This window comes from Schistocerca piceifrons, unplaced genomic scaffold, assembly GCF_021461385.2.
Source record: "Schistocerca piceifrons isolate TAMUIC-IGC-003096 unplaced genomic scaffold, iqSchPice1.1 HiC_scaffold_574, whole genome shotgun sequence".
Taxonomy (NCBI): domain Eukaryota; kingdom Metazoa; phylum Arthropoda; class Insecta; order Orthoptera; family Acrididae; genus Schistocerca; species Schistocerca piceifrons.
In genome coordinates this window covers 285,253-303,165 of record NW_025728815.1, presented here as the reverse complement: position 1 = coordinate 303,165, position 17,913 = coordinate 285,253, and the positions used below count along the sequence as shown (strand labels likewise).

General features: G+C 47.4%; 1 protein-coding gene and 31 non-coding genes across 32 annotated transcripts; all 32 read left to right on the top strand.

Moving 5' to 3' along the window:
• The first annotated feature begins 237 nt into the window (after positions 1 to 237).
• On the top strand, positions 238 to 309 carry Trnat-ugu. The gene has a single exon. It is a non-coding gene; the product is annotated as a tRNA-Thr (tRNA).
• A 246-nt stretch (positions 310 to 555) lies between these two features.
• Trnat-ugu lies at positions 556 to 627 on the top strand. Its single transcript has one exon. It is a non-coding gene; the product is annotated as a tRNA-Thr (tRNA).
• Positions 628 to 873: 246 nt separating this feature from the next.
• Trnat-ugu lies at positions 874 to 945 on the top strand. Its single transcript has one exon. It is a non-coding gene; the product is annotated as a tRNA-Thr (tRNA).
• A 246-nt stretch (positions 946 to 1,191) lies between these two features.
• Trnat-ugu lies at positions 1,192 to 1,263 on the top strand. Its single transcript has one exon. It is a non-coding gene; the product is annotated as a tRNA-Thr (tRNA).
• A 246-nt stretch (positions 1,264 to 1,509) lies between these two features.
• On the top strand, positions 1,510 to 1,581 carry Trnat-ugu. The gene has a single exon. It is a non-coding gene; the product is annotated as a tRNA-Thr (tRNA).
• A 246-nt stretch (positions 1,582 to 1,827) lies between these two features.
• On the top strand, positions 1,828 to 1,899 carry Trnat-ugu. The gene has a single exon. It is a non-coding gene; the product is annotated as a tRNA-Thr (tRNA).
• A 246-nt stretch (positions 1,900 to 2,145) lies between these two features.
• Trnat-ugu lies at positions 2,146 to 2,217 on the top strand. Its single transcript has one exon. It is a non-coding gene; the product is annotated as a tRNA-Thr (tRNA).
• A 246-nt stretch (positions 2,218 to 2,463) lies between these two features.
• Positions 2,464 to 2,535, top strand: Trnat-ugu. The gene has a single exon. It is a non-coding gene; the product is annotated as a tRNA-Thr (tRNA).
• Positions 2,536 to 2,781: 246 nt separating this feature from the next.
• Trnat-ugu lies at positions 2,782 to 2,853 on the top strand. The gene has a single exon. It is a non-coding gene; the product is annotated as a tRNA-Thr (tRNA).
• A 246-nt stretch (positions 2,854 to 3,099) lies between these two features.
• Trnat-ugu lies at positions 3,100 to 3,171 on the top strand. The gene has a single exon. It is a non-coding gene; the product is annotated as a tRNA-Thr (tRNA).
• A 246-nt stretch (positions 3,172 to 3,417) lies between these two features.
• Trnat-ugu lies at positions 3,418 to 3,489 on the top strand. The gene has a single exon. It is a non-coding gene; the product is annotated as a tRNA-Thr (tRNA).
• Positions 3,490 to 3,735: 246 nt separating this feature from the next.
• On the top strand, positions 3,736 to 3,807 carry Trnat-ugu. Its single transcript has one exon. It is a non-coding gene; the product is annotated as a tRNA-Thr (tRNA).
• Positions 3,808 to 4,053: 246 nt separating this feature from the next.
• Positions 4,054 to 4,125, top strand: Trnat-ugu. The gene has a single exon. It is a non-coding gene; the product is annotated as a tRNA-Thr (tRNA).
• A 246-nt stretch (positions 4,126 to 4,371) lies between these two features.
• Trnat-ugu lies at positions 4,372 to 4,443 on the top strand. The gene has a single exon. It is a non-coding gene; the product is annotated as a tRNA-Thr (tRNA).
• A 246-nt stretch (positions 4,444 to 4,689) lies between these two features.
• Trnat-ugu lies at positions 4,690 to 4,761 on the top strand. Its single transcript has one exon. It is a non-coding gene; the product is annotated as a tRNA-Thr (tRNA).
• A 246-nt stretch (positions 4,762 to 5,007) lies between these two features.
• On the top strand, positions 5,008 to 5,079 carry Trnat-ugu. The gene has a single exon. It is a non-coding gene; the product is annotated as a tRNA-Thr (tRNA).
• A 246-nt stretch (positions 5,080 to 5,325) lies between these two features.
• Positions 5,326 to 5,397, top strand: Trnat-ugu. The gene has a single exon. It is a non-coding gene; the product is annotated as a tRNA-Thr (tRNA).
• Positions 5,398 to 5,643: 246 nt separating this feature from the next.
• On the top strand, positions 5,644 to 5,715 carry Trnat-ugu. The gene has a single exon. It is a non-coding gene; the product is annotated as a tRNA-Thr (tRNA).
• A 246-nt stretch (positions 5,716 to 5,961) lies between these two features.
• Positions 5,962 to 6,033, top strand: Trnat-ugu. The gene has a single exon. It is a non-coding gene; the product is annotated as a tRNA-Thr (tRNA).
• Positions 6,034 to 6,279: 246 nt separating this feature from the next.
• Positions 6,280 to 6,351, top strand: Trnat-ugu. The gene has a single exon. It is a non-coding gene; the product is annotated as a tRNA-Thr (tRNA).
• Positions 6,352 to 6,597: 246 nt separating this feature from the next.
• Positions 6,598 to 6,669, top strand: Trnat-ugu. Its single transcript has one exon. It is a non-coding gene; the product is annotated as a tRNA-Thr (tRNA).
• Positions 6,670 to 6,915: 246 nt separating this feature from the next.
• Trnat-ugu lies at positions 6,916 to 6,987 on the top strand. Its single transcript has one exon. It is a non-coding gene; the product is annotated as a tRNA-Thr (tRNA).
• A 246-nt stretch (positions 6,988 to 7,233) lies between these two features.
• Trnat-ugu lies at positions 7,234 to 7,305 on the top strand. The gene has a single exon. It is a non-coding gene; the product is annotated as a tRNA-Thr (tRNA).
• Positions 7,306 to 7,551: 246 nt separating this feature from the next.
• Trnat-ugu lies at positions 7,552 to 7,623 on the top strand. The gene has a single exon. It is a non-coding gene; the product is annotated as a tRNA-Thr (tRNA).
• A 246-nt stretch (positions 7,624 to 7,869) lies between these two features.
• Trnat-ugu lies at positions 7,870 to 7,941 on the top strand. Its single transcript has one exon. It is a non-coding gene; the product is annotated as a tRNA-Thr (tRNA).
• A 246-nt stretch (positions 7,942 to 8,187) lies between these two features.
• On the top strand, positions 8,188 to 8,259 carry Trnat-ugu. The gene has a single exon. It is a non-coding gene; the product is annotated as a tRNA-Thr (tRNA).
• Positions 8,260 to 8,505: 246 nt separating this feature from the next.
• Positions 8,506 to 8,577, top strand: Trnat-ugu. The gene has a single exon. It is a non-coding gene; the product is annotated as a tRNA-Thr (tRNA).
• A 246-nt stretch (positions 8,578 to 8,823) lies between these two features.
• Positions 8,824 to 8,895, top strand: Trnat-ugu. The gene has a single exon. It is a non-coding gene; the product is annotated as a tRNA-Thr (tRNA).
• A 269-nt stretch (positions 8,896 to 9,164) lies between these two features.
• LOC124760561 (longitudinals lacking protein, isoforms F/I/K/T-like) lies at positions 9,165 to 11,036 on the top strand. Its single transcript, XM_047249103.1, has one exon. It carries the CDS (start codon positions 9,288 to 9,290, stop codon positions 10,866 to 10,868), a length of 1,581 nt encoding a protein of 526 aa, XP_047105059.1. The 5' UTR covers positions 9,165 to 9,287; the 3' UTR covers positions 10,869 to 11,036.
• A 963-nt stretch (positions 11,037 to 11,999) lies between these two features.
• Positions 12,000 to 12,071, top strand: Trnat-ugu. The gene has a single exon. It is a non-coding gene; the product is annotated as a tRNA-Thr (tRNA).
• Positions 12,072 to 12,317: 246 nt separating this feature from the next.
• Trnat-ugu lies at positions 12,318 to 12,389 on the top strand. Its single transcript has one exon. It is a non-coding gene; the product is annotated as a tRNA-Thr (tRNA).
• A 246-nt stretch (positions 12,390 to 12,635) lies between these two features.
• On the top strand, positions 12,636 to 12,707 carry Trnat-ugu. The gene has a single exon. It is a non-coding gene; the product is annotated as a tRNA-Thr (tRNA).
• Positions 12,708 to 17,913: the final 5,206 nt, after the last annotated feature.

The following is a 17,913-nucleotide window of genomic DNA, read 5'->3' as shown; positions in this document are numbered from 1 at the left end:
TAAATGGGCCAATGTAATGCTTTGAACCGAAAATTTCAAAATAGCGTGTCTTTTCGGGCCTGAGCCAAGATCACAGATGACGATAGACGAAAGACGGCAGCACCCATCAGTCATCGCTGTGGACCTCAGTGGTAGCGAATTGTTGTGGCAGAGTAAATGTTTGTACGCATTTTCAGGACTCTGAAATGTATTTTTCTCGAGGGCTGTAGCGATCGCAAAGAGGTGTAAGCCGTAGCAGCCTCCTTAGCTCAGGGGCAGAGCACTGGTCTTGTAAACCAGGGGTCGTGAGTTCGATTCTCACAGGGGGCAGCACAATTTTAAATGGGCCAATGTAATGCTTTGAACCGAAAATTTCAAAATAGCGTGTCTTTTCGGGCCTGAGCCAAGATCACAGATGACGATAGACGAAAGACGGCAGCACCCATCAGTCATCGCTGTGGACCTCAGTGGTAGCGAATTGTTGTGGCAGAGTAAATCTTTGTACGCATTTTCAGGACTCTGAAATGTATTTTTCTCGAGGGCTGTAGCGATCGCAAAGAGGTGTAAGCTGTAGCAGCCTCCTTAGCTCAGGGGCAGAGCACTGGTCTTGTAAACCAGGGGTCGTGAGTTCGATTCTCACAGGGGGCAGCACAATTTTAAATGGGCCAATGTAATGCTTTGAACCGAAAATTTCAAAATAGCGTGTCTTTTCGGGCCTGAGCCAAGATCACAGATGACGATAGACGAAAGACGGCAGCACCCATCAGTCATCGCTGTGGACCTCAGTGGTAGCGAATTGTTGTGGCAGAGTAAATGTTTGTACGCATTTTCAGGACTCTGAAATGTATTTTTCTCGAGGGCTGTAGCGATCGCAAAGAGGTGTAAGCTGTAGCAGCCTCCTTAGCTCAGGGGCAGAGCACTGGTCTTGTAAACCAGGGGTCGTGAGTTCGATTCTCACAGGGGGCAGCACAATTTTAAATGGGCCAATGTAATGCTTTGAACCGAAAATTTCAAAATAGCGTGTCTTTTCGGGCCTGAGCCAAGATCACAGATGACGATAGACGAAAGACGGCAGCACCCATCAGTCATCGCTGTGGACCTCAGTGGTAGCGAATTGTTGTGGCAGAGTAAATCTTTGTACGCATTTTCAGGACTCTGAAATGTATTTTTCTCGAGGGCTGTAGCGATCGCAAAGAGGTGTAAGCCGTAGCAGCCTCCTTAGCTCAGGGGCAGAGCACTGGTCTTGTAAACCAGGGGTCGTGAGTTCGATTCTCACAGAGGGCAGCACAATTTTAAATGGGCCAATGTAATGCTTTGAACCGAAAATTTCAAAATAGCGTGTCTTTTCGGGCCTGAGCCAAGATCACAGATGACGATAGACGAAAGACGGCAGCACCCATCAGTCATCGCTGTGGACCTCAGTGGTAGCGAATTGTTGTGGCAGAGTAAATCTTTGTACGCATTTTCAGGACTCTGAAATGTATTTTTCTCGAGGGCTGTAGCGATCGCAAAGAGGTGTAAGCTGTAGCAGCCTCCTTAGCTCAGGGGCAGAGCACTGGTCTTGTAAACCAGGGGTCGTGAGTTCGATTCTCACAGGGGGCAGCACAATTTTAAATGGGCCAATGTAATGCTTTGAACCGAAAATTTCAAAATAGCGTGTCTTTTCGGGCCTGAGCCAAGATCACAGATGACGATAGACGAAAGACGGCAGCACCCATCAGTCATCGCTGTGGACCTCAGTGGTAGCGAATTGTTGTGGCAGAGTAAATGTTTGTACGCATTTTCAGGACTCTGAAATGTATTTTTCTCGAGGGCTGTAGCGATCGCAAAGAGGTGTAAACTGTAGCAGCCTCCTTAGCTCAGGGGCAGAGCACTGGTCTTGTAAACCAGGGGTCGTGAGTTCGATTCTCACAGGGGGCAGCACAATTTTAAATGGGCCAATGTAATGCTTTGAACCGAAAATTTCAAAATAGCGTGTCTTTTCGGGCCTGAGCCAAGATCACAGATGACGATAGACGAAAGACGGCAGCACCCATCAGTCATCGCTGTGGACCTCAGTGGTAGCGAATTGTTGTGGCAGAGTAAATCTTTGTACGCATTTTCAGGACTCTGAAATGTATTTTTCTCGAGGGCTGTAGCGATCGCAAAGAGGTGTAAGCCGTAGCAGCCTCCTTAGCTCAGGGGCAGAGCACTGGTCTTGTAAACCAGGGGTCGTGAGTTCGATTCTCACAGGGGGCAGCACAATTTTAAATGGGCCAATGTAATGCTTTGAACCGAAAATTTCAAAATAGCGTGTCTTTTCGGGCCTGAGCCAAGATCACAGATGACGATAGACGAAAGACGGCAGCACCCATCAGTCATCGCTGTGGACCTCAGTGGTAGCGAATTGTTGTGGCAGAGTAAATCTTTGTACGCATTTTCAGGACTCTGAAATGTATTTTTCTCGAGGGCTGTAGCGATCGCAAAGAGGTGTAAGCCGTAGCAGCCTCCTTAGCTCAGGGGCAGAGCACTGGTCTTGTAAACCAGGGGTCGTGAGTTCGATTCTCACAGGGGGCAGCACAATTTTAAATGGGCCAATGTAATGCTTTGAACCGAAAATTTCAAAATAGCGTGTCTTTTCGGGCCTGAGCCAAGATCACAGATGACGATAGACGAAAGACGGCAGCACCCATCAGTCATCGCTGTGGACCTCAGTGGTAGCGAATTGTTGTGGCAGAGTAAATCTTTGTACGCATTTTCAGGACTCTGAAATGTATTTTTCTCGAGGGCTGTAGCGATCGCAAAGAGGTGTAAGCCGTAGCAGCCTCCTTAGCTCAGGGGCAGAGCACTGGTCTTGTAAACCAGGGGTCGTGAGTTCGATTCTCACAGGGGGCAGCACAATTTTAAATGGGCCAATGTAATGCTTTGAACCGAAAATTTCAAAATAGCGTGTCTTTTCGGGCCTGAGCCAAGATCACAGATGACGATAGACGAAAGACGGCAGCACCCATCAGTCATCGCTGTGGACCTCAGTGGTAGCGAATTGTTGTGGCAGAGTAAATCTTTGTACGCATTTTCAGGACTCTGAAATGTATTTTTCTCGAGGGCTGTAGCGATCGCAAAGAGGTGTAAGCTGTAGCAGCCTCCTTAGCTCAGGGGCAGAGCACTGGTCTTGTAAACCAGGGGTCGTGAGTTCGATTCTCACAGGGGGCAGCACAATTTTAAATGGGCCAATGTAATGCTTTGAACCGAAAATTTCAAAATAGCGTGTCTTTTCGGGCCTGAGCCAAGATCACAGATGACGATAGACGAAAGACGGCAGCACCCATCAGTCATCGCTGTGGACCTCAGTGGTAGCGAATTGTTGTGGCAGAGTAAATGTTTGTACGCATTTTCAGGACTCTGAAATGTATTTTTCTCGAGGGCTGTAGCGATCGCAAAGAGGTGTAAGCTGCAGCAGCCTCCTTAGCTCAGGGGCAGAGCACTGGTCTTGTAAACCAGGGGTCGTGAGTTCGATTCTCACAGGGGGCAGCACAATTTTAAATGGGCCAATGTAATGCTTTGAACCGAAAATTTCAAAATAGCGTGTCTTTTCGGGCCTGAGCCAAGATCACAGATGACGATAGACGAAAGACGGCAGCACCCATCAGTCATCGCTGTGGACCTCAGTGGTAGCGAATTGTTGTGGCAGAGTAAATCTTTGTACGCATTTTCAGGACTCTGAAATGTATTTTTCTCGAGGGCTGTAGCGATCGCAAAGAGGTGTAAGCCGTAGCAGCCTCCTTAGCTCAGGGGCAGAGCACTGGTCTTGTAAACCAGGGGTCGTGAGTTCGATTCTCACAGGGGGCAGCACAATTTTAAATGGGCCAATGTAATGCTTTGAACCGAAAATTTCAAAATAGCGTGTCTTTTCGGGCCTGAGCCAAGATCACAGATGACGATAGACGAAAGACGGCAGCACCCATCAGTCATCGCTGTGGACCTCAGTGGTAGCGAATTGTTGTGGCAGAGTAAATCTTTGTACGCATTTTCAGGACTCTGAAATGTATTTTTCTCGAGGGCTGTAGCGATCGCAAAGAGGTGTAAGCTGTAGCAGCCTCCTTAGCTCAGGGGCAGAGCACTGGTCTTGTAAACCAGGGGTCGTGAGTTCGATTCTCACAGGGGGCAGCACAATTTTAAATGGGCCAATGTAATGCTTTGAACCGAAAATTTCAAAATAGCGTGTCTTTTCGGGCCTGAGCCAAGATCACAGATGACGATAGACGAAAGACGGCAGCACCCATCAGTCATCGCTGTGGACCTCAGTGGTAGCGAATTGTTGTGGCAGAGTAAATCTTTGTACGCATTTTCAGGACTCTGAAATGTATTTTTCTCGAGGGCTGTAGCGATCGCAAAGAGGTGTAAGCTGTAGCAGCCTCCTTAGCTCAGGGGCAGAGCACTGGTCTTGTAAACCAGGGGTCGTGAGTTCGACTCTCACAGGGGGCAGCACAATTTTAAATGGGCCAATGTAATGCTTTGAACCGAAAATTTCAAAATAGCGTGTCTTTTCGGGCCTGAGCCAAGATCACAGATGACGATAGACGAAAGACGGCAGCACCCATCAGTCATCGCTGTGGACCTCAGTGGTAGCGAATTGTTGTGGCAGAGTAAATCTTTGTACGCATTTTCAGGACTCTGAAATGTATTTTTCTCGAGGGCTGTAGCGATCGCAAAGAGGTGTAAGCCGTAGCAGCCTCCTTAGCTCAGGGGCAGAGCACTGGTCTTGTAAACCAGGGGTTGTGAGTTCGATTCTCACAGGGGGCAGCACAATTTTAAATGGGCCAATGTAATGCTTTGAACCGAAAATTTCAAAATAGCGTGTCTTTTCGGGCCTGAGCCAAGATCACAGATGACGATAGACGAAAGACGGCAGCACCCATCAGTCATCGCTGTGGACCTCAGTGGTAGCGAATTGTTGTGGCAGAGTAAATCTTTGTACGCATTTTCAGGACTCTGAAATGTATTTTTCTCGAGGGCTGTAGCGATCGCAAAGAGGTGTAAGCCGTAGCAGCCTCCTTAGCTCAGGGGCAGAGCACTGGTCTTGTAAACCAGGGGTCGTGAGTTCGATTCTCACAGGGGGCAGCACAATTTTAAATGGGCCAATGTAATGCTTTGAACCGAAAATTTCAAAATAGCGTGTCTTTTCGGGCCTGAGCCAAGATCACAGATGACGATAGACGAAAGACGGCAGCACCCATCAGTCATCGCTGTGGACCTCAGTGGTAGCGAATTGTTGTGGCAGAGTAAATCTTTGTACGCATTTTCAGGACTCTGAAATGTATTTTTCTCGAGGGCTGTAGCGATCGCAAAGAGGTGTAAGCTGTAGCAGCCTCCTTATTTCAGGGGCAGAGCACTGGTCTTGTAAACCAGGGGTCGTGAGTTCGATTCTCACAGGGGGCAGCACAATTTTAAATGGGCCAATGTAATGCTTTGAACCGAAAATTTCAAAATAGCGTGTCTTTTCGGGCCTGAGCCAAGATCACAGATGACGATAGACGAAAGACGGCAGCACCCATCAGTCATCGCTGTGGACCTCAGTGGTAGCGAATTGTTGTGGCAGAGTAAATCTTTGTACGCATTTTCAGGACTCTGAAATGTATTTTTCTCGAGGGCTGTAGCGATCACAAAGAGGTGTAAGCTGTAGCAGCCTCCTTAGCTCAGGGGCAGAGCACTGGTCTTGTAAACCAGGGGTCGTGAGTTCGATTCTCACAGGGGGCAGCACAATTTTAAATGGGCCAATGTAATGCTTTGAACCGAAAATTTCAAAATAGCGTGTCTTTTCGGGCCTGAGCCAAGATCACAGATGACGATAGACGAAAGACGGCAGCACCCGTCAGTCATCGCTGTGGACCTCAGTGGTAGCGAATTGTTGTGGCAGAGTAAATCTTTGTACGCATTTTCAGGACTCTGAAATGTATTTTTCTCGAGGGCTGTAGCGATCGCAAAGAGGTGTAAGCTGTAGCAGCCTCCTTAGCTCAGGGGCAGAGCACTGGTCTTGTAAACCAGGGGTCGTGAGTTCGATTCTCACAGGGGGCAGCACAATTTTAAATGGGCCAATGTAATGCTTTGAACCGAAAATTTCAAAATAGCGTGTCTTTTCGGGCCTGAGCCAAGATCACAGATGACGATAGACGAAAGACGGCAGCACCCATCAGTCATCGCTGTGGACCTCAGTGGTAGCGAATTGTTGTGGCAGAGTAAATCTTTGTACGCATTTTCAGGACTCTGAAATGTATTTTTCTCGAGGGCTGTAGCGATCGCAAAGAGGTGTAAGCTGTAGCAGCCTCCTTAGCTCAGGGGCAGAGCACTGGTCTTGTAAACCAGGGGTCGTGAGTTCGATTCTCACAGGGGGCAGCACAATTTTAAATGGGCCAATGTAATGCTTTGAACCGAAAATTTCAAAATAGCGTGTCTTTTCGGGCCTGAGCCAAGATCACAGATGACGATAGACGAAAGACGGCAGCACCCATCAGTCATCGCTGTGGACCTCAGTGGTAGCGAATTGTTGTGGCAGAGTAAATGTTTGTACGCATTTTCAGGACTCTGAAATGTATTTTTCTCGAGGGCTGTAGCGATCGCAAAGAGGTGTAAGCTGTAGCAGCCTCCTTAGCTCAGGGGCAGAGCACTGGTCTTGTAAACCAGGGGTCGTGAGTTCGATTCTCACAGGGGGCAGCACAATTTTAAATGGGCCAATGTAATGCTTTGAACCGAAAATTTCAAAATAGCGTGTCTTTTCGGGCCTGAGCCAAGATCACAGATGACGATAGACGAAAGACGGCAGCACCCATCAGTCATCGCTGTGGACCTCAGTGGTAGCGAATTGTTGTGGCAGAGTAAATCTTTGTACGCATTTTCAGGACTCTGAAATGTATTTTTCTCGAGGGCTGTAGCGATCGCAAAGAGGTGTAAGCTGTAGCAGCCTCCTTAGCTCAGGGGCAGAGCACTGGTCTTGTAAACCAGGGGTCGTGAGTTCGATTCTCACAGGGGGCAGCACAATTTTAAATGGGCCAATGTAATGCTTTGAACCGAAAATTTCAAAATAGCGTGTCTTTTCGGGCCTGAGCCAAGGTCACAGATGACGATAGACGAAAGACGGCAGCACCCGTCAGTCATCGCTGTGGACCTCAGTGGTAGCGAATTGTTGTGGCAGAGTAAATCTTTGTACGCATTTTCAGGACTCTGAAATGTATTTTTCTCGAGGGCTGTAGCGATCACAAAGAGGTGTAAGCTGTAGCAGCCTCCTTAGCTCAGGGGCAGAGCACTGGTCTTGTAAACCAGGGGTCGTGAGTTCGATTCTCACAGGGGGCAGCACAATTTTAAATGGGCCAATGTAATGCTTTGAACCGAAAATTTCAAAATAGCGTGTCTTTTCGGGCCTGAGCCAAGATCACAGATGACGATAGACGAAAGACGGCAGCACCCATCAGTCATCGCTGTGGACCTCAGTGGTAGCGAATTGTTGTGGCAGAGTAAATCTTTGTACGCATTTTCAGGACTCTGAAATGTATTTTTCTCGAGGGCTGTAGCGATCGCAAAGAGGTATAAGCCGTAGCAGCCTCCTTAGCTCAGGGGCAGAGCACTGGTCTTGTAAACCAGGGGTCGTGAGTTCGATTCTCACAGGGGGCAGCACAATTTTAAATGGGCCAATGTAATGCTTTGAACCGAAAATTTCAAAATAGCGTGTCTTTTCGGGCCTGAGCCAAGATCACAGATGACGATAGACGAAAGACGGCAGCACCCATCAGTCATCGCTGTGGACCTCAGTGGTAGCGAATTGTTGTGGCAGAGTAAATCTTTGTACGCATTTTCAGGACTCTGAAATGTATTTTTCTCGAGGGCTGTAGCGATCGCAAAGAGGTGTAAGCTGTAGCAGCCTCCCTAGCTCAGGGGCAGAGCACTGGTCTTGTAAACCAGGGGTCGTGAGTTCGATTCTCACAGGGGGCAGCACAATTTTAAATGGGCCAATGTAATGCTTTGAACCGAAAATTTCAAAATAGCGTGTCTTTTCGGGCCTGAGCCAAGATCACAGATGACGATAGACGAAAGACGGCAGCACCCATCAGTCATCGCTGTGGACCTCAGTGGTAGCGAATTGTTGTGGCAGAGTAAATGTTTGTACGCATTTTCAGGACTCTGAAATGTATTTTTCTCGAGGGCTGTAGCGATCGCAAAGAGGTGTAAGCTGTAGCAGCCTCCTTAGCTCAGGGGCAGAGCACTGGTCTTGTAAACCAGGGTTCGTGAGTTCGATTCTCACAGGGGGCAGCACAATTTTAAATGGGCCAATGTAATGCTTTGAACCGAAAATTTCAAAATAGCGTGTCTTTTCGGGCCTGAGCCAAGATCACAGATGACGATAGACGAAAGACGGCAGCACCCATCAGTCATCGCTGTGGACCTCAGTGGTAGCGAATTGTTGTGGCAGAGTAAATCTTTGTACGCATTTTCAGGACTCTGAAATGTATTTTTCTCGAGGGCTGTAGCGATCGCAAAGAGGAGTAAGCTGTAGCAGCCTCCTTAGCTCAGGGGCAGAGCACTGGTCTTGTAAACGAGGGGTTGTGAGTTCGATTCTCACAGGGGGCAGCACAATTTTAAATGGGCCAATGTAATGCTTTGAACCGAAAATTTCAAAATAGCGTGTCTTTTCGGGCCTGAGCCAAGATCACAGATGACGATAGACGAAAGACGGCAGCACCCGTCAGTCATCGCTGTGGACCTCAGTGGTAGCGAATTGTTGTGGCAGAGTAAATCTTTGTACGCATTTTCAGGACTCTGAAATGTATTTTTCTCGAGGGCTGTAGCGATCGCAAAGAGGTGTAAGCTGTAGCAGCCTCCTTAGCTCAGGGGCAGAGCACTGGTCTTGTAAACCAGGGGTCGTGAGTTCGATTCTCACAGGGGGCAGCACAATTTTAAATGGGCCAATGTAATGCTTTGAACCGAAAATTTCAAAATAGCGTGTCTTTTCGGGCCTGAGCCAAGATCACAGATGACGATAGACGAAAGACGGCAGCACCCATCAGTCATCGCTGTGGACCTCAGTGGTAGCGAATTGTTGTGGCAGAGTAAATGTTTGTACGCATTTTCAGGACTCTGAAATGTATTTTTCTCGAGGGCTGTAGCGATCGCAAAGAGGTGTAAGCTGTAGCAGCCTCCTTAGCTCAGGGGCAGGTAGAAGGTTTTATGCTGTTCGCGGTGCCGGCAGGGTGATCGGATAGCTGCTGAAGTATTTTGTTATTTTTGTGCAAAGTTCCGTATTTTTTAAAAAGTAGCGACAGAAGAGGAACTGAATCGATATGGGATCAGAACAGCAGTTTTGTTTGAGGTGGAATAATTATCAAAGCACTTTGGTTGCTGTTTTTGATACTTTACTGGAGAGTGGAACTTTGGTTGACTGCACTTTGGCAGCTGAAGGCCAATACTTGAAAGCGCATAAAGTAGTTCTTTCCGCGTGTAGTCCTTACTTTGAGCTCCTGCTGAGTCAGCATTATGAGAAACACCCGATCGTTATTCTTAAAGATGTGAAATTCCAAGAATTGAAAGCTATGATGGATTATATGTATCGGGGTGAAGTGAATATTTCTCAAGATCAATTAGGAGCTTTATTGAAAGCCGCCGAATCTCTGCAGATAAAGGGTTTATCGGATAGCGGTGGCGGAGGTACAGAGAGGGAAGTGGAACCTAAGAGGAGAAAAGAATCGGTTCCACCTCCTCCCACACCAGCAAGAACGCCACCTATTCTACAGCATTCGTCGTCGGGCCTCACTATCGAGCATCGACGAACGGCGCAGCCATCTCAAGTTCCGCAAGTTATTGATTTACCCGAGGATGCCCCGCCGCCGATGCCGTTGCAGAAGATGGCCACGACGAGGGAGGGCAGCATTTCGCCCGTCTCACGTAAACGGAAGAAGCATAGACGCCGATCAAGTTGTGATGAGAACAGTTTAGGGGCACCTGGTGTATTACCATCAACTGACAATCACGAAACAAGTAGCTCGTGTGAACTTCCACCCCAATCGCAGGTACCTCCTGCGCCAAGTATACCCGCCACCATAACGCCGGTTACGTCGACGCCAATACCCAAACCGTCGTTAGATACCCAGTTAAGTCATACAACTGAGGAGAAAAACAGTGACTCTGAGATTATGAGCAAACCTTTGGCCTCAGTGCAAGGTGCTGTAGCCTCCCCACAGACAATGCCAATTGAACCTGAACCTGTTGTGCATAAAGTAGAGCCACAGACTGAACCTCTATTAGAACCAAAATCAGAGTACCTGGAGGAAGTGAACGATGACAGTGTGGAGGACTTGACTTTAGATGATGACATGGACGATATGGATCAGCCTAGAGCGGGTCCTTCGCATGGTGGGGAGGGTTCCAGCAGTCAAGGAACAGGCTTTGCACCGTGGCATGTAACTGCAACTGACAGATCGACGGATGAAGTCTTCATGGCTGCGCAGGAAGCGGTTGGTGCTCATAGGGATTCTCAAGATGATAAGGACTGGCAGTGGTCAACATATCCACCTCCGACCAAGCAGTTTCATCAACATCCTCATGGGAGAGAAGCAGAATTATTATCAGGTTATTCAACAACACTCACACTTAAGAAAGATTTCCAACCTGTAACTTCCCTGTTGCCATCCCAACCTGATCCATTTCCGTGCACGCGTTGTGGAAAACTGTACAAATGGCGAACAAATTTACTTCGGCATATAAGGCTTGAATGTGGCAAGGAACCTCAGTTTCAGTGTCCCTTTTGTCCAAAAAAGACAAATCGTAATGACACACTGGTGAGTCATATTAAACTGGTACATCGCATTCCTGTACCAGCACGTAATGCTGATGGAAATTTCTTAGCACCAGAAGATTGCCGCTAGACATGCTTTTGACATTGTTAATATATTTGTAAAAAAGAATTAATCCTAGCAACAATATGAGAATATTTCTGTCATGAATTTTTTGTCTGCAAAATCAAATGGAACATAATTATTTGCTGCTGTTTGCGTTTCAGAAGATTGGATGTTATTGAAATGGTGTGTGAACAAATATTACAGAGAAGGTTTGAGATCATTGTTTCCATAGTAATATTGTAATTGAATGTGAAGATTATATTGTCATGAATCAGATATTTTATTTTGTGTGTAAAATGTAAAATATCAATAGTCCCCTGTCTCTTATGTATACTTCAATTAATTCTTTGATTTAATTATTTATTAAGCTTTATTTTCACAACATTAGATTTATTAGTAATTTTTGACCTCATTGTAAACTAATAAATCAGCTTGTTGAAAATTCCAGACGCAACTATACATACTTCAGAAGTTATGACAATTGCTTTTCATTACAGTTTGATATTTATGCGAGCTTTGGAAAGTAGTTGTATGCTGTGTCAAAATTTCTCACAAGTCTCTAAGCTATAACATTTGATGAGAGTGTGTAGATATAGCTATTTTAAATGATGTGTCTAACATATTATTGTTGTTTTTACATTCTATAACTTGAAACTATCTTCCTCAATTTTGATGTTCTGTATGTTCATACAAGATCCTTGATTTTGTTGTTATTTAGCACACAGCAGATATATCTGTTGCTTGTTGATTTGGTATTAATGATGATTGTAACTTGTGAACTGAAATTCAGCAAAATAAAAGGGGGTTATCATGTATAAAAAAAAAAAAAAAAAAAAAAAAAAAAAAAAAAAAAAGGGGCAGAGCACTGGTCTTGTAAACCAGGGGTCGTGAGTTCGATTCTCACAGGGGGCAGCACAATTTTAAATGGGCCAATGTAATGCTTTGAACCGAAAATTTCAAAATAGCGTGTCTTTTCGGGCCTGAGCCAAGATCACAGATGACGATAGACGAAAGACGGCAGCACCCGTCAGTCATCGCTGTGGACCTCAGTGGTAGCGAATTGTTGTGGCAGAGTAAATCTTTGTACGCATTTTCAGGACTCTGAAATGTATTTTTCTCGAGGGCTGTAGCGATCGCAAAGAGGTGTAAGCTGTAGCAGCCTCCTTAGCTCAGGGGCAGAGCACTGGTCTTGTAAACCAGGGGTCGTGAGTTCGATTCTCACAGGGGGCAGCACAATTTTAAATGGGCCAATGTAATGCTTTGAACCGAAAATTTCAAAATAGCGTGTCTTTTCGGGCCTGAGCCAAGATCACAGATGACGATAGACGAAAGACGGCAGCACCCATCAGTCATCGCTGTGGACCTCAGTGGTAGCGAATTGTTGTGGCAGAGTAAATCTTTGTACGCATTTTCAGGACTCTGAAATGTATTTTTCTCGAGGGCTGTAGCGATCGCAAAGAGGTGTAAGCCGTAGCAGCCTCCTTAGCTCAGGGGCAGAGCACTGGTCTTGTAAACCAGGGGTCGTGAGTTCGATTCTCACAGGGGGCAGCACAATTTTAAATGGGCCAATGTAATGCTTTGAACCGAAAATTTCAAAATAGCGTGTCTTTTCGGGCCTGAGCCAAGATCACAGATGACGATAGACGAAAGACGGCAGCACCCATCAGTCATCGCTGTGGACCTCAGTGGTAGCGAATTGTTGTGGCAGAGTAAATCTTTGTACGCATTTTCAGGACTCTGAAATGTATTTTTCTCGAGGGCTGTAGCGATCGCAAAGAGGTGTAAGCCATAGCAGCCTCCGTAGCTCAGGGGCAGAGCACTGGTCTTGTAAACCAGGGGTCGTGAGTTCGATTCTCACAGGGGGCAGCACAATTTTAAATGGGCCAATGTAATGCTTTGAACCGAAAATTTCAAAATAGCGTGTCTTTTCGGGCCTGAGCCAAGATCACAGATGACGATAGACGAAAGACGGCAGCAACCATCAGTCATCGCTGTGGACCTCAGTGGTAGCGAATTGTTGTGGCAGAGTAAATCTTTGTACGCATTTTCAGGACTCTGAAATGTATTTTTCTCGAGGGCTGTAGCGATCGCAAAGAGGTGTAAGCTGTAGCAGCCTCCGTAGCTCAGGGGCAGTTCCGCTTTAGACGCCGTGCCGTGTGGACGTGCCTAGTCTTCCGCTCCGCCGTAGCGTTACGTATAGTGGACTATCGTTTTTGTTACGTGTTGTGTTGCAACTTCTGAGAGTATTTCTCCGTCGTTGTTTCGTACCTTGTGTTACTTTCTGTCCTTATTTCAGTGTTTTTTGTGTAGCGGTTTCGACCGCATATTTTGAAAATGTCGTCCCAGGTTATTCCTCGTCAGGCTACAGTTAGTTTTGCTTTTGACAAGTCAACCCGCCATGTGCAACCTAGTTCTCTTGAGATTCATGATTGGTTGGTAGATACCTTTGGTGTTCATTCGGATCAGGTGCACACTGCTTATTTTGATACCGAACTGTATGTTTTCTTTGTTAAGTTTATGGACCCACTTCAGGTTGATAAAATTCTTTCTAAATATGGTCATCAAGTTCTCTTTCGGCATCGGGATGATTCTGCAAGTACCGTGCTGCTTTCCAATGCTTCCATCACGTATACCAAAGTTTCGTGTTTACAACCTTCCACCGGAGGTGGATAATGTCTATCTTAAGGAGGGTCTACAGAAGTATGGTGATGTAAAGAGCATTCGCCTTGAACGCTGGTCAAGCCAACATCGCCTGCAATGTTACAGTGGTATTCGTTCAGTCGAAATGCACGTTAAGCAGAATATTCCATCCCACCTGCAGATCGGTGGATATCGTGTCCATGTAACATATAGTGGTCAGGTTGGCACCTGTTTTTTGTGCAATGAAAGTGGTCACGTGCGTACCGACTGTCCGCGGAGAGTTTTTGTTTTAAAAAATTCTCTCGAACAGCGTCGCAAGTTAACGGTCGCTGACCTCGTTGCAGGTGGTTCTGCTCTTGGTGTAGCACAGTCCAGTGGTAGTAGCGCCCCGCCACAGGTTTTGCGCACCCCTGATACAGAATTTCCTCCTTTGCGTGCTAAATCTGATGTTGTTCCGTCTGTCCCTCAGGTGGGTGTGCCACTTTTGAATAATAAGAGGCGTCGCCCACACGATGGAAATAGTGCGGATGAGGATCTCCCTGAGATGCCCCAGTCCGAGCGACCGGCATCCTCCGAGCCACTGTGTACTGTAGCTGCTCCCTGCCCTCCTGAGGTAGCGGTTCCGGTGGCGGCTGCTGGCGCCCCTCCGGCCTCCGACGCAGCTTCTCTCGAGTCGGGTCGTCGGTCGGGCCTGTTGGCGCCGTCTTCCGAACCGACTTCGATGTCACAACAAGTGGAGCCGCGACAACTTCCTGCTTCGCTGCCCCATACCTCTGCCAGCAGAGCTGCTCCGCTTCTTTCCAACTCTGCGGCCTCGGACCTTCCTGCTCACGTTTCGCCTCCGTGCAGTCCATGTTTGCCGGAAGCTAGTGCAGGTGTTGACCATTCCGTTTTGTCGGATGTTTCCCCCGCGACCCCGGATCCCGCATGTGGACCGGCGCGGGTGGTGTCGGATACAGAACTTGACCCTCCTACGTCACCGGCGGCTGAAGTTTCCTTGCCCGTCAGCCGACGCAAGTTACGCGTTCAGCCGAACGTTAATGCTGTTCGTAAAAAACCGAAACGTAAGGGATCCGCGGAACGGGGTAGCAGTCCCCCTCCCTCGGATGCCTCCGTCACCCCTGCTATGGACTGTGACGCTGGTGCGTCGGTGTAGGTGATTTGTTTTCTCGCTTTTCTCTCTATGGTTCAAGCATACACCTTTCTTACCTTAAATGTTAACCGTATTGAGTCCGACGTTCGCATTGCCTCTTTGCGGCAGTTTATTTACGACGCCTGTGCGGACGTAGTGTTTTTGCAGGAAGTGTTGTTTTCTGATCTCTCTCTACCTGGATTTCAAACTGTTTTTAATGTCGCGCCGGAATATTCAACAGGAACTGCTCTTTTCTTTCGAGAGGGCATTCCTATTACTGACATTGAATTCCTTGACTCTGGCCGTGGGATTGGTTGTCGTCTTTTTGATCTCCGCCTCGTTGTTTTGTATGCCCCCTCTGGTTCGGGTCACACTGTGGCTCGATCGCGCTTTTATAAAGAAGAGCTTATTTATCTTTTGCGCCAGAGTCCTCGGAGTCTCCTGCTCGGAGGCGATTTTAATTGTGTTTTACGCCCTGCAGACCAGTCCCCCAATTTTAATTATTGCCGTGATTTACATGACTTAGTTCGTACGATGCATCTGCGTGATGTTTGGGAACACAAATATCCAACCCTGGTGAAATATACGTTTTTTACCGCGTCCTCATGCAGTAGACTCGACAGATTCTATTTATCTGATTTTTTATGTGATAAAATTCTTTCTGTCGATGTTATTCCTACTAGTTTTTCTGACCATTGTGCTTTTACTGCAACTGTAAATCTTAGTCGCCAACCTGCAAAACTTTATCGTTCCCAGTGGATGTTAAATGTTTCCCACCTTGCCGACAGTGCTATGGATGATGTTATAAGTGGCGTGTGGGAGCGATGTCTTCGCTCTGTCCCGCGATACCCTTCCTTGCTGGTTTGGTGGACTGCGTTTGCCAAGCCCAAGATTCGTCAGACTTTGATTTTCTACTGTGCTGCTAGGACGCGTGATTTTAAGAACACGTATGAATATTACTACTCTGTCCTGCGTGAACTATATGACGCGGCGGGTACCTCTCCACTGCGGATCCATGATGTTCGTCGTATTAAAGCCAAGCTCTTGAGCCTTAAACGACGACAGATGGATGGTCTGCGAGTTAAGTCGAAACCTCACTCTCTTGTTGAAGGTGAACTGACATCCTTGTACCACCTGCTACGGCATCAGACTCGTCGTCGTCGCTCCTTCATCTCTTCTCTTACGGTGGATGATGGGCGACAGCTTAGTGCACAGGAGGAAATGGTTCGTGCTCTTCATCAGTATTACACTAGTCTCTATTCTGCCGATGATTCTGGTGAGTCTCTTTCGGATGATGTCTTTGGGGATCTAACTGCGACGATCGCGCCTGACGCGAACGGCGAATTTCTCCGGGAGTTCCAGGTAGATGATGTTTTCGATTTTATTGCTCGCTCTCCGTCCAGTAAATCGCCGGGTCCAGACGGCCTGCCTAAAGAATTTTATCTCCGTTTTTGGCCTCTTTTGGGTGGCATTTTTACGCAGATTTTAAATGAGATTGTCAGAGGGATGGATGTGCCTGCCGATTTTAAAGTAGGGAAAATTGTTTTAATTCCGAAGTCCTCTGGTCGTTTATCTGCTGCCAATCTTCGTCCGCTCACATTGCTGAATTTTGACTATAAGACAGCTGCTAGAGCGCTCAATAGCCGGCTGTCTTCTCTGCTTCGGGGTGTGATTGGTGCACATCAATGTTGTTTTCATGATAGATCTATTCTGACACCAGTAGCCGAATATCGGGATGTTGTCTCGGTTGCGGCGGTTACAAACGTACATTGTGCCTTTGCCTTCCTTGATTTTTATAAGGCTTTTGATCACGTCAGTCATGTGTTTTTAGATCGTGTTTTAGGTACAATAGGTTTTAACGCTTCATCACGTGGTGTTCTTGGCAATTTGTACAGGGGAATAACGGCTCGGGTGTCAGTCAATGGGCAGCTGACGCCGCCCATTGCTATCCGCCGCGGAGTGCCTCAGGGTAGTCCGCTCTCTATGTCTTTATTCGTTTTGTCCCTGGAACCGCTGCTTCGGACTATTGCTCTCAAGCTTCAGGGTATGTACCTCTCTGGTGGGAAGCTCTCGGTTAAGGCATATGCGGATGATGTCGTTGTTCTCCTCCGTCAACGAGATGATATCCCGTTGTTGAAAGGGGCAGTTGATGCATACTGTCGTGTCTCTGGAGCGCGTCTCAATCAGGGTAAATGTAAGTTCCTTGATATTCGAGGATTTCGCGATGCTGACGTCCCTTGGGCCACTTTTGTCGATCGCCATACGTCCTTGGGGATTATCATTGATCGGTGTCCTCTAAAAATGGCGGCTCTCAATTGGAAATCTGTCACCGAGAAGATACAGGGGGCTCTGATGGTCCATGAGCAGCGCTCTGCTACCATTTTGCAAAAAGTCAGAATTTTAGACACCTACGTCCTATGTAAAGCTTATTATGTTGCTCAGCTGTTCCCACTTGCCATGATGGTGGCGAAAAGGTTGCGCCAATTGTCTAGCAGGTTTATATGGAAGGGCCACCTATTCAAGTTACGTTACGAGGTAATGACGAAACCGCGTCTCTCCGGAGGCTTGGGCCTCTCTGACATTACTCGCAAGGCGTCTGCTTTGTACGTCCGCCGAACGACTCTAATTGTTACGCAAGAAGTGACTTCAATTACATCCAGGCTTTTTACTGTTGTGCGTCCGGCGAGCCTTGCTCCACCTGTCGATGTCGGACGCCTAAATTTTAAGTTGAAACACATTCGGGAATTTTACATTGCGGTGAGTTACCTCGGTGACGTCTTCTTGCGGCGACCGGTGCCAACGACCAAGGGCTTGATTGCCCGCTGGGAGGGGCTGGCCGGTCCCAATCCAATAGAACTGGCGTCTCCATCTGTGTCCTGGAGGAACGTCTGGAAGAACGTTAGTCTGCCGATCCACTCTATGGCCGTGGCGTCCACGTGGTATAGGGTAATAAATAATTTGGTTCCCACCAATGTACGACTGCACCGTATTGGTCTTTCTGACACGGACACCTGTACTCGGTGTGGTCTCCTGGATACCCTTGAACATCGATTCACCTGCTGTGGGCACCTTGCTAATTGGCGTTGGCTCAGGAAACAACTTGCTTTTGTCACTAGGTCTGCTGAAGCCGCTTATACTATTGACATCATCGTCCGGCCCGATTCTTCCTTTTTTCCGCGGACGAAGCTCCATACCGTCATGTGGTTGATTGGCCATTTCGTACATTTTGTCAACAGTTGTCATGAAGAGGATGGACACCTAGCGTTTCGGCAGTACATGCTTACTGCTTACTGGCAGCGC

What these genes read in the sequence shown, in the direction of transcription:
- LOC124760561 (XM_047249103.1), top strand. Translation starts at nt 9,288, where the DNA reads ATGGGATCAGAACAGCAGTTTTGTTTGAGGTGGAATAATTATCAAAGC.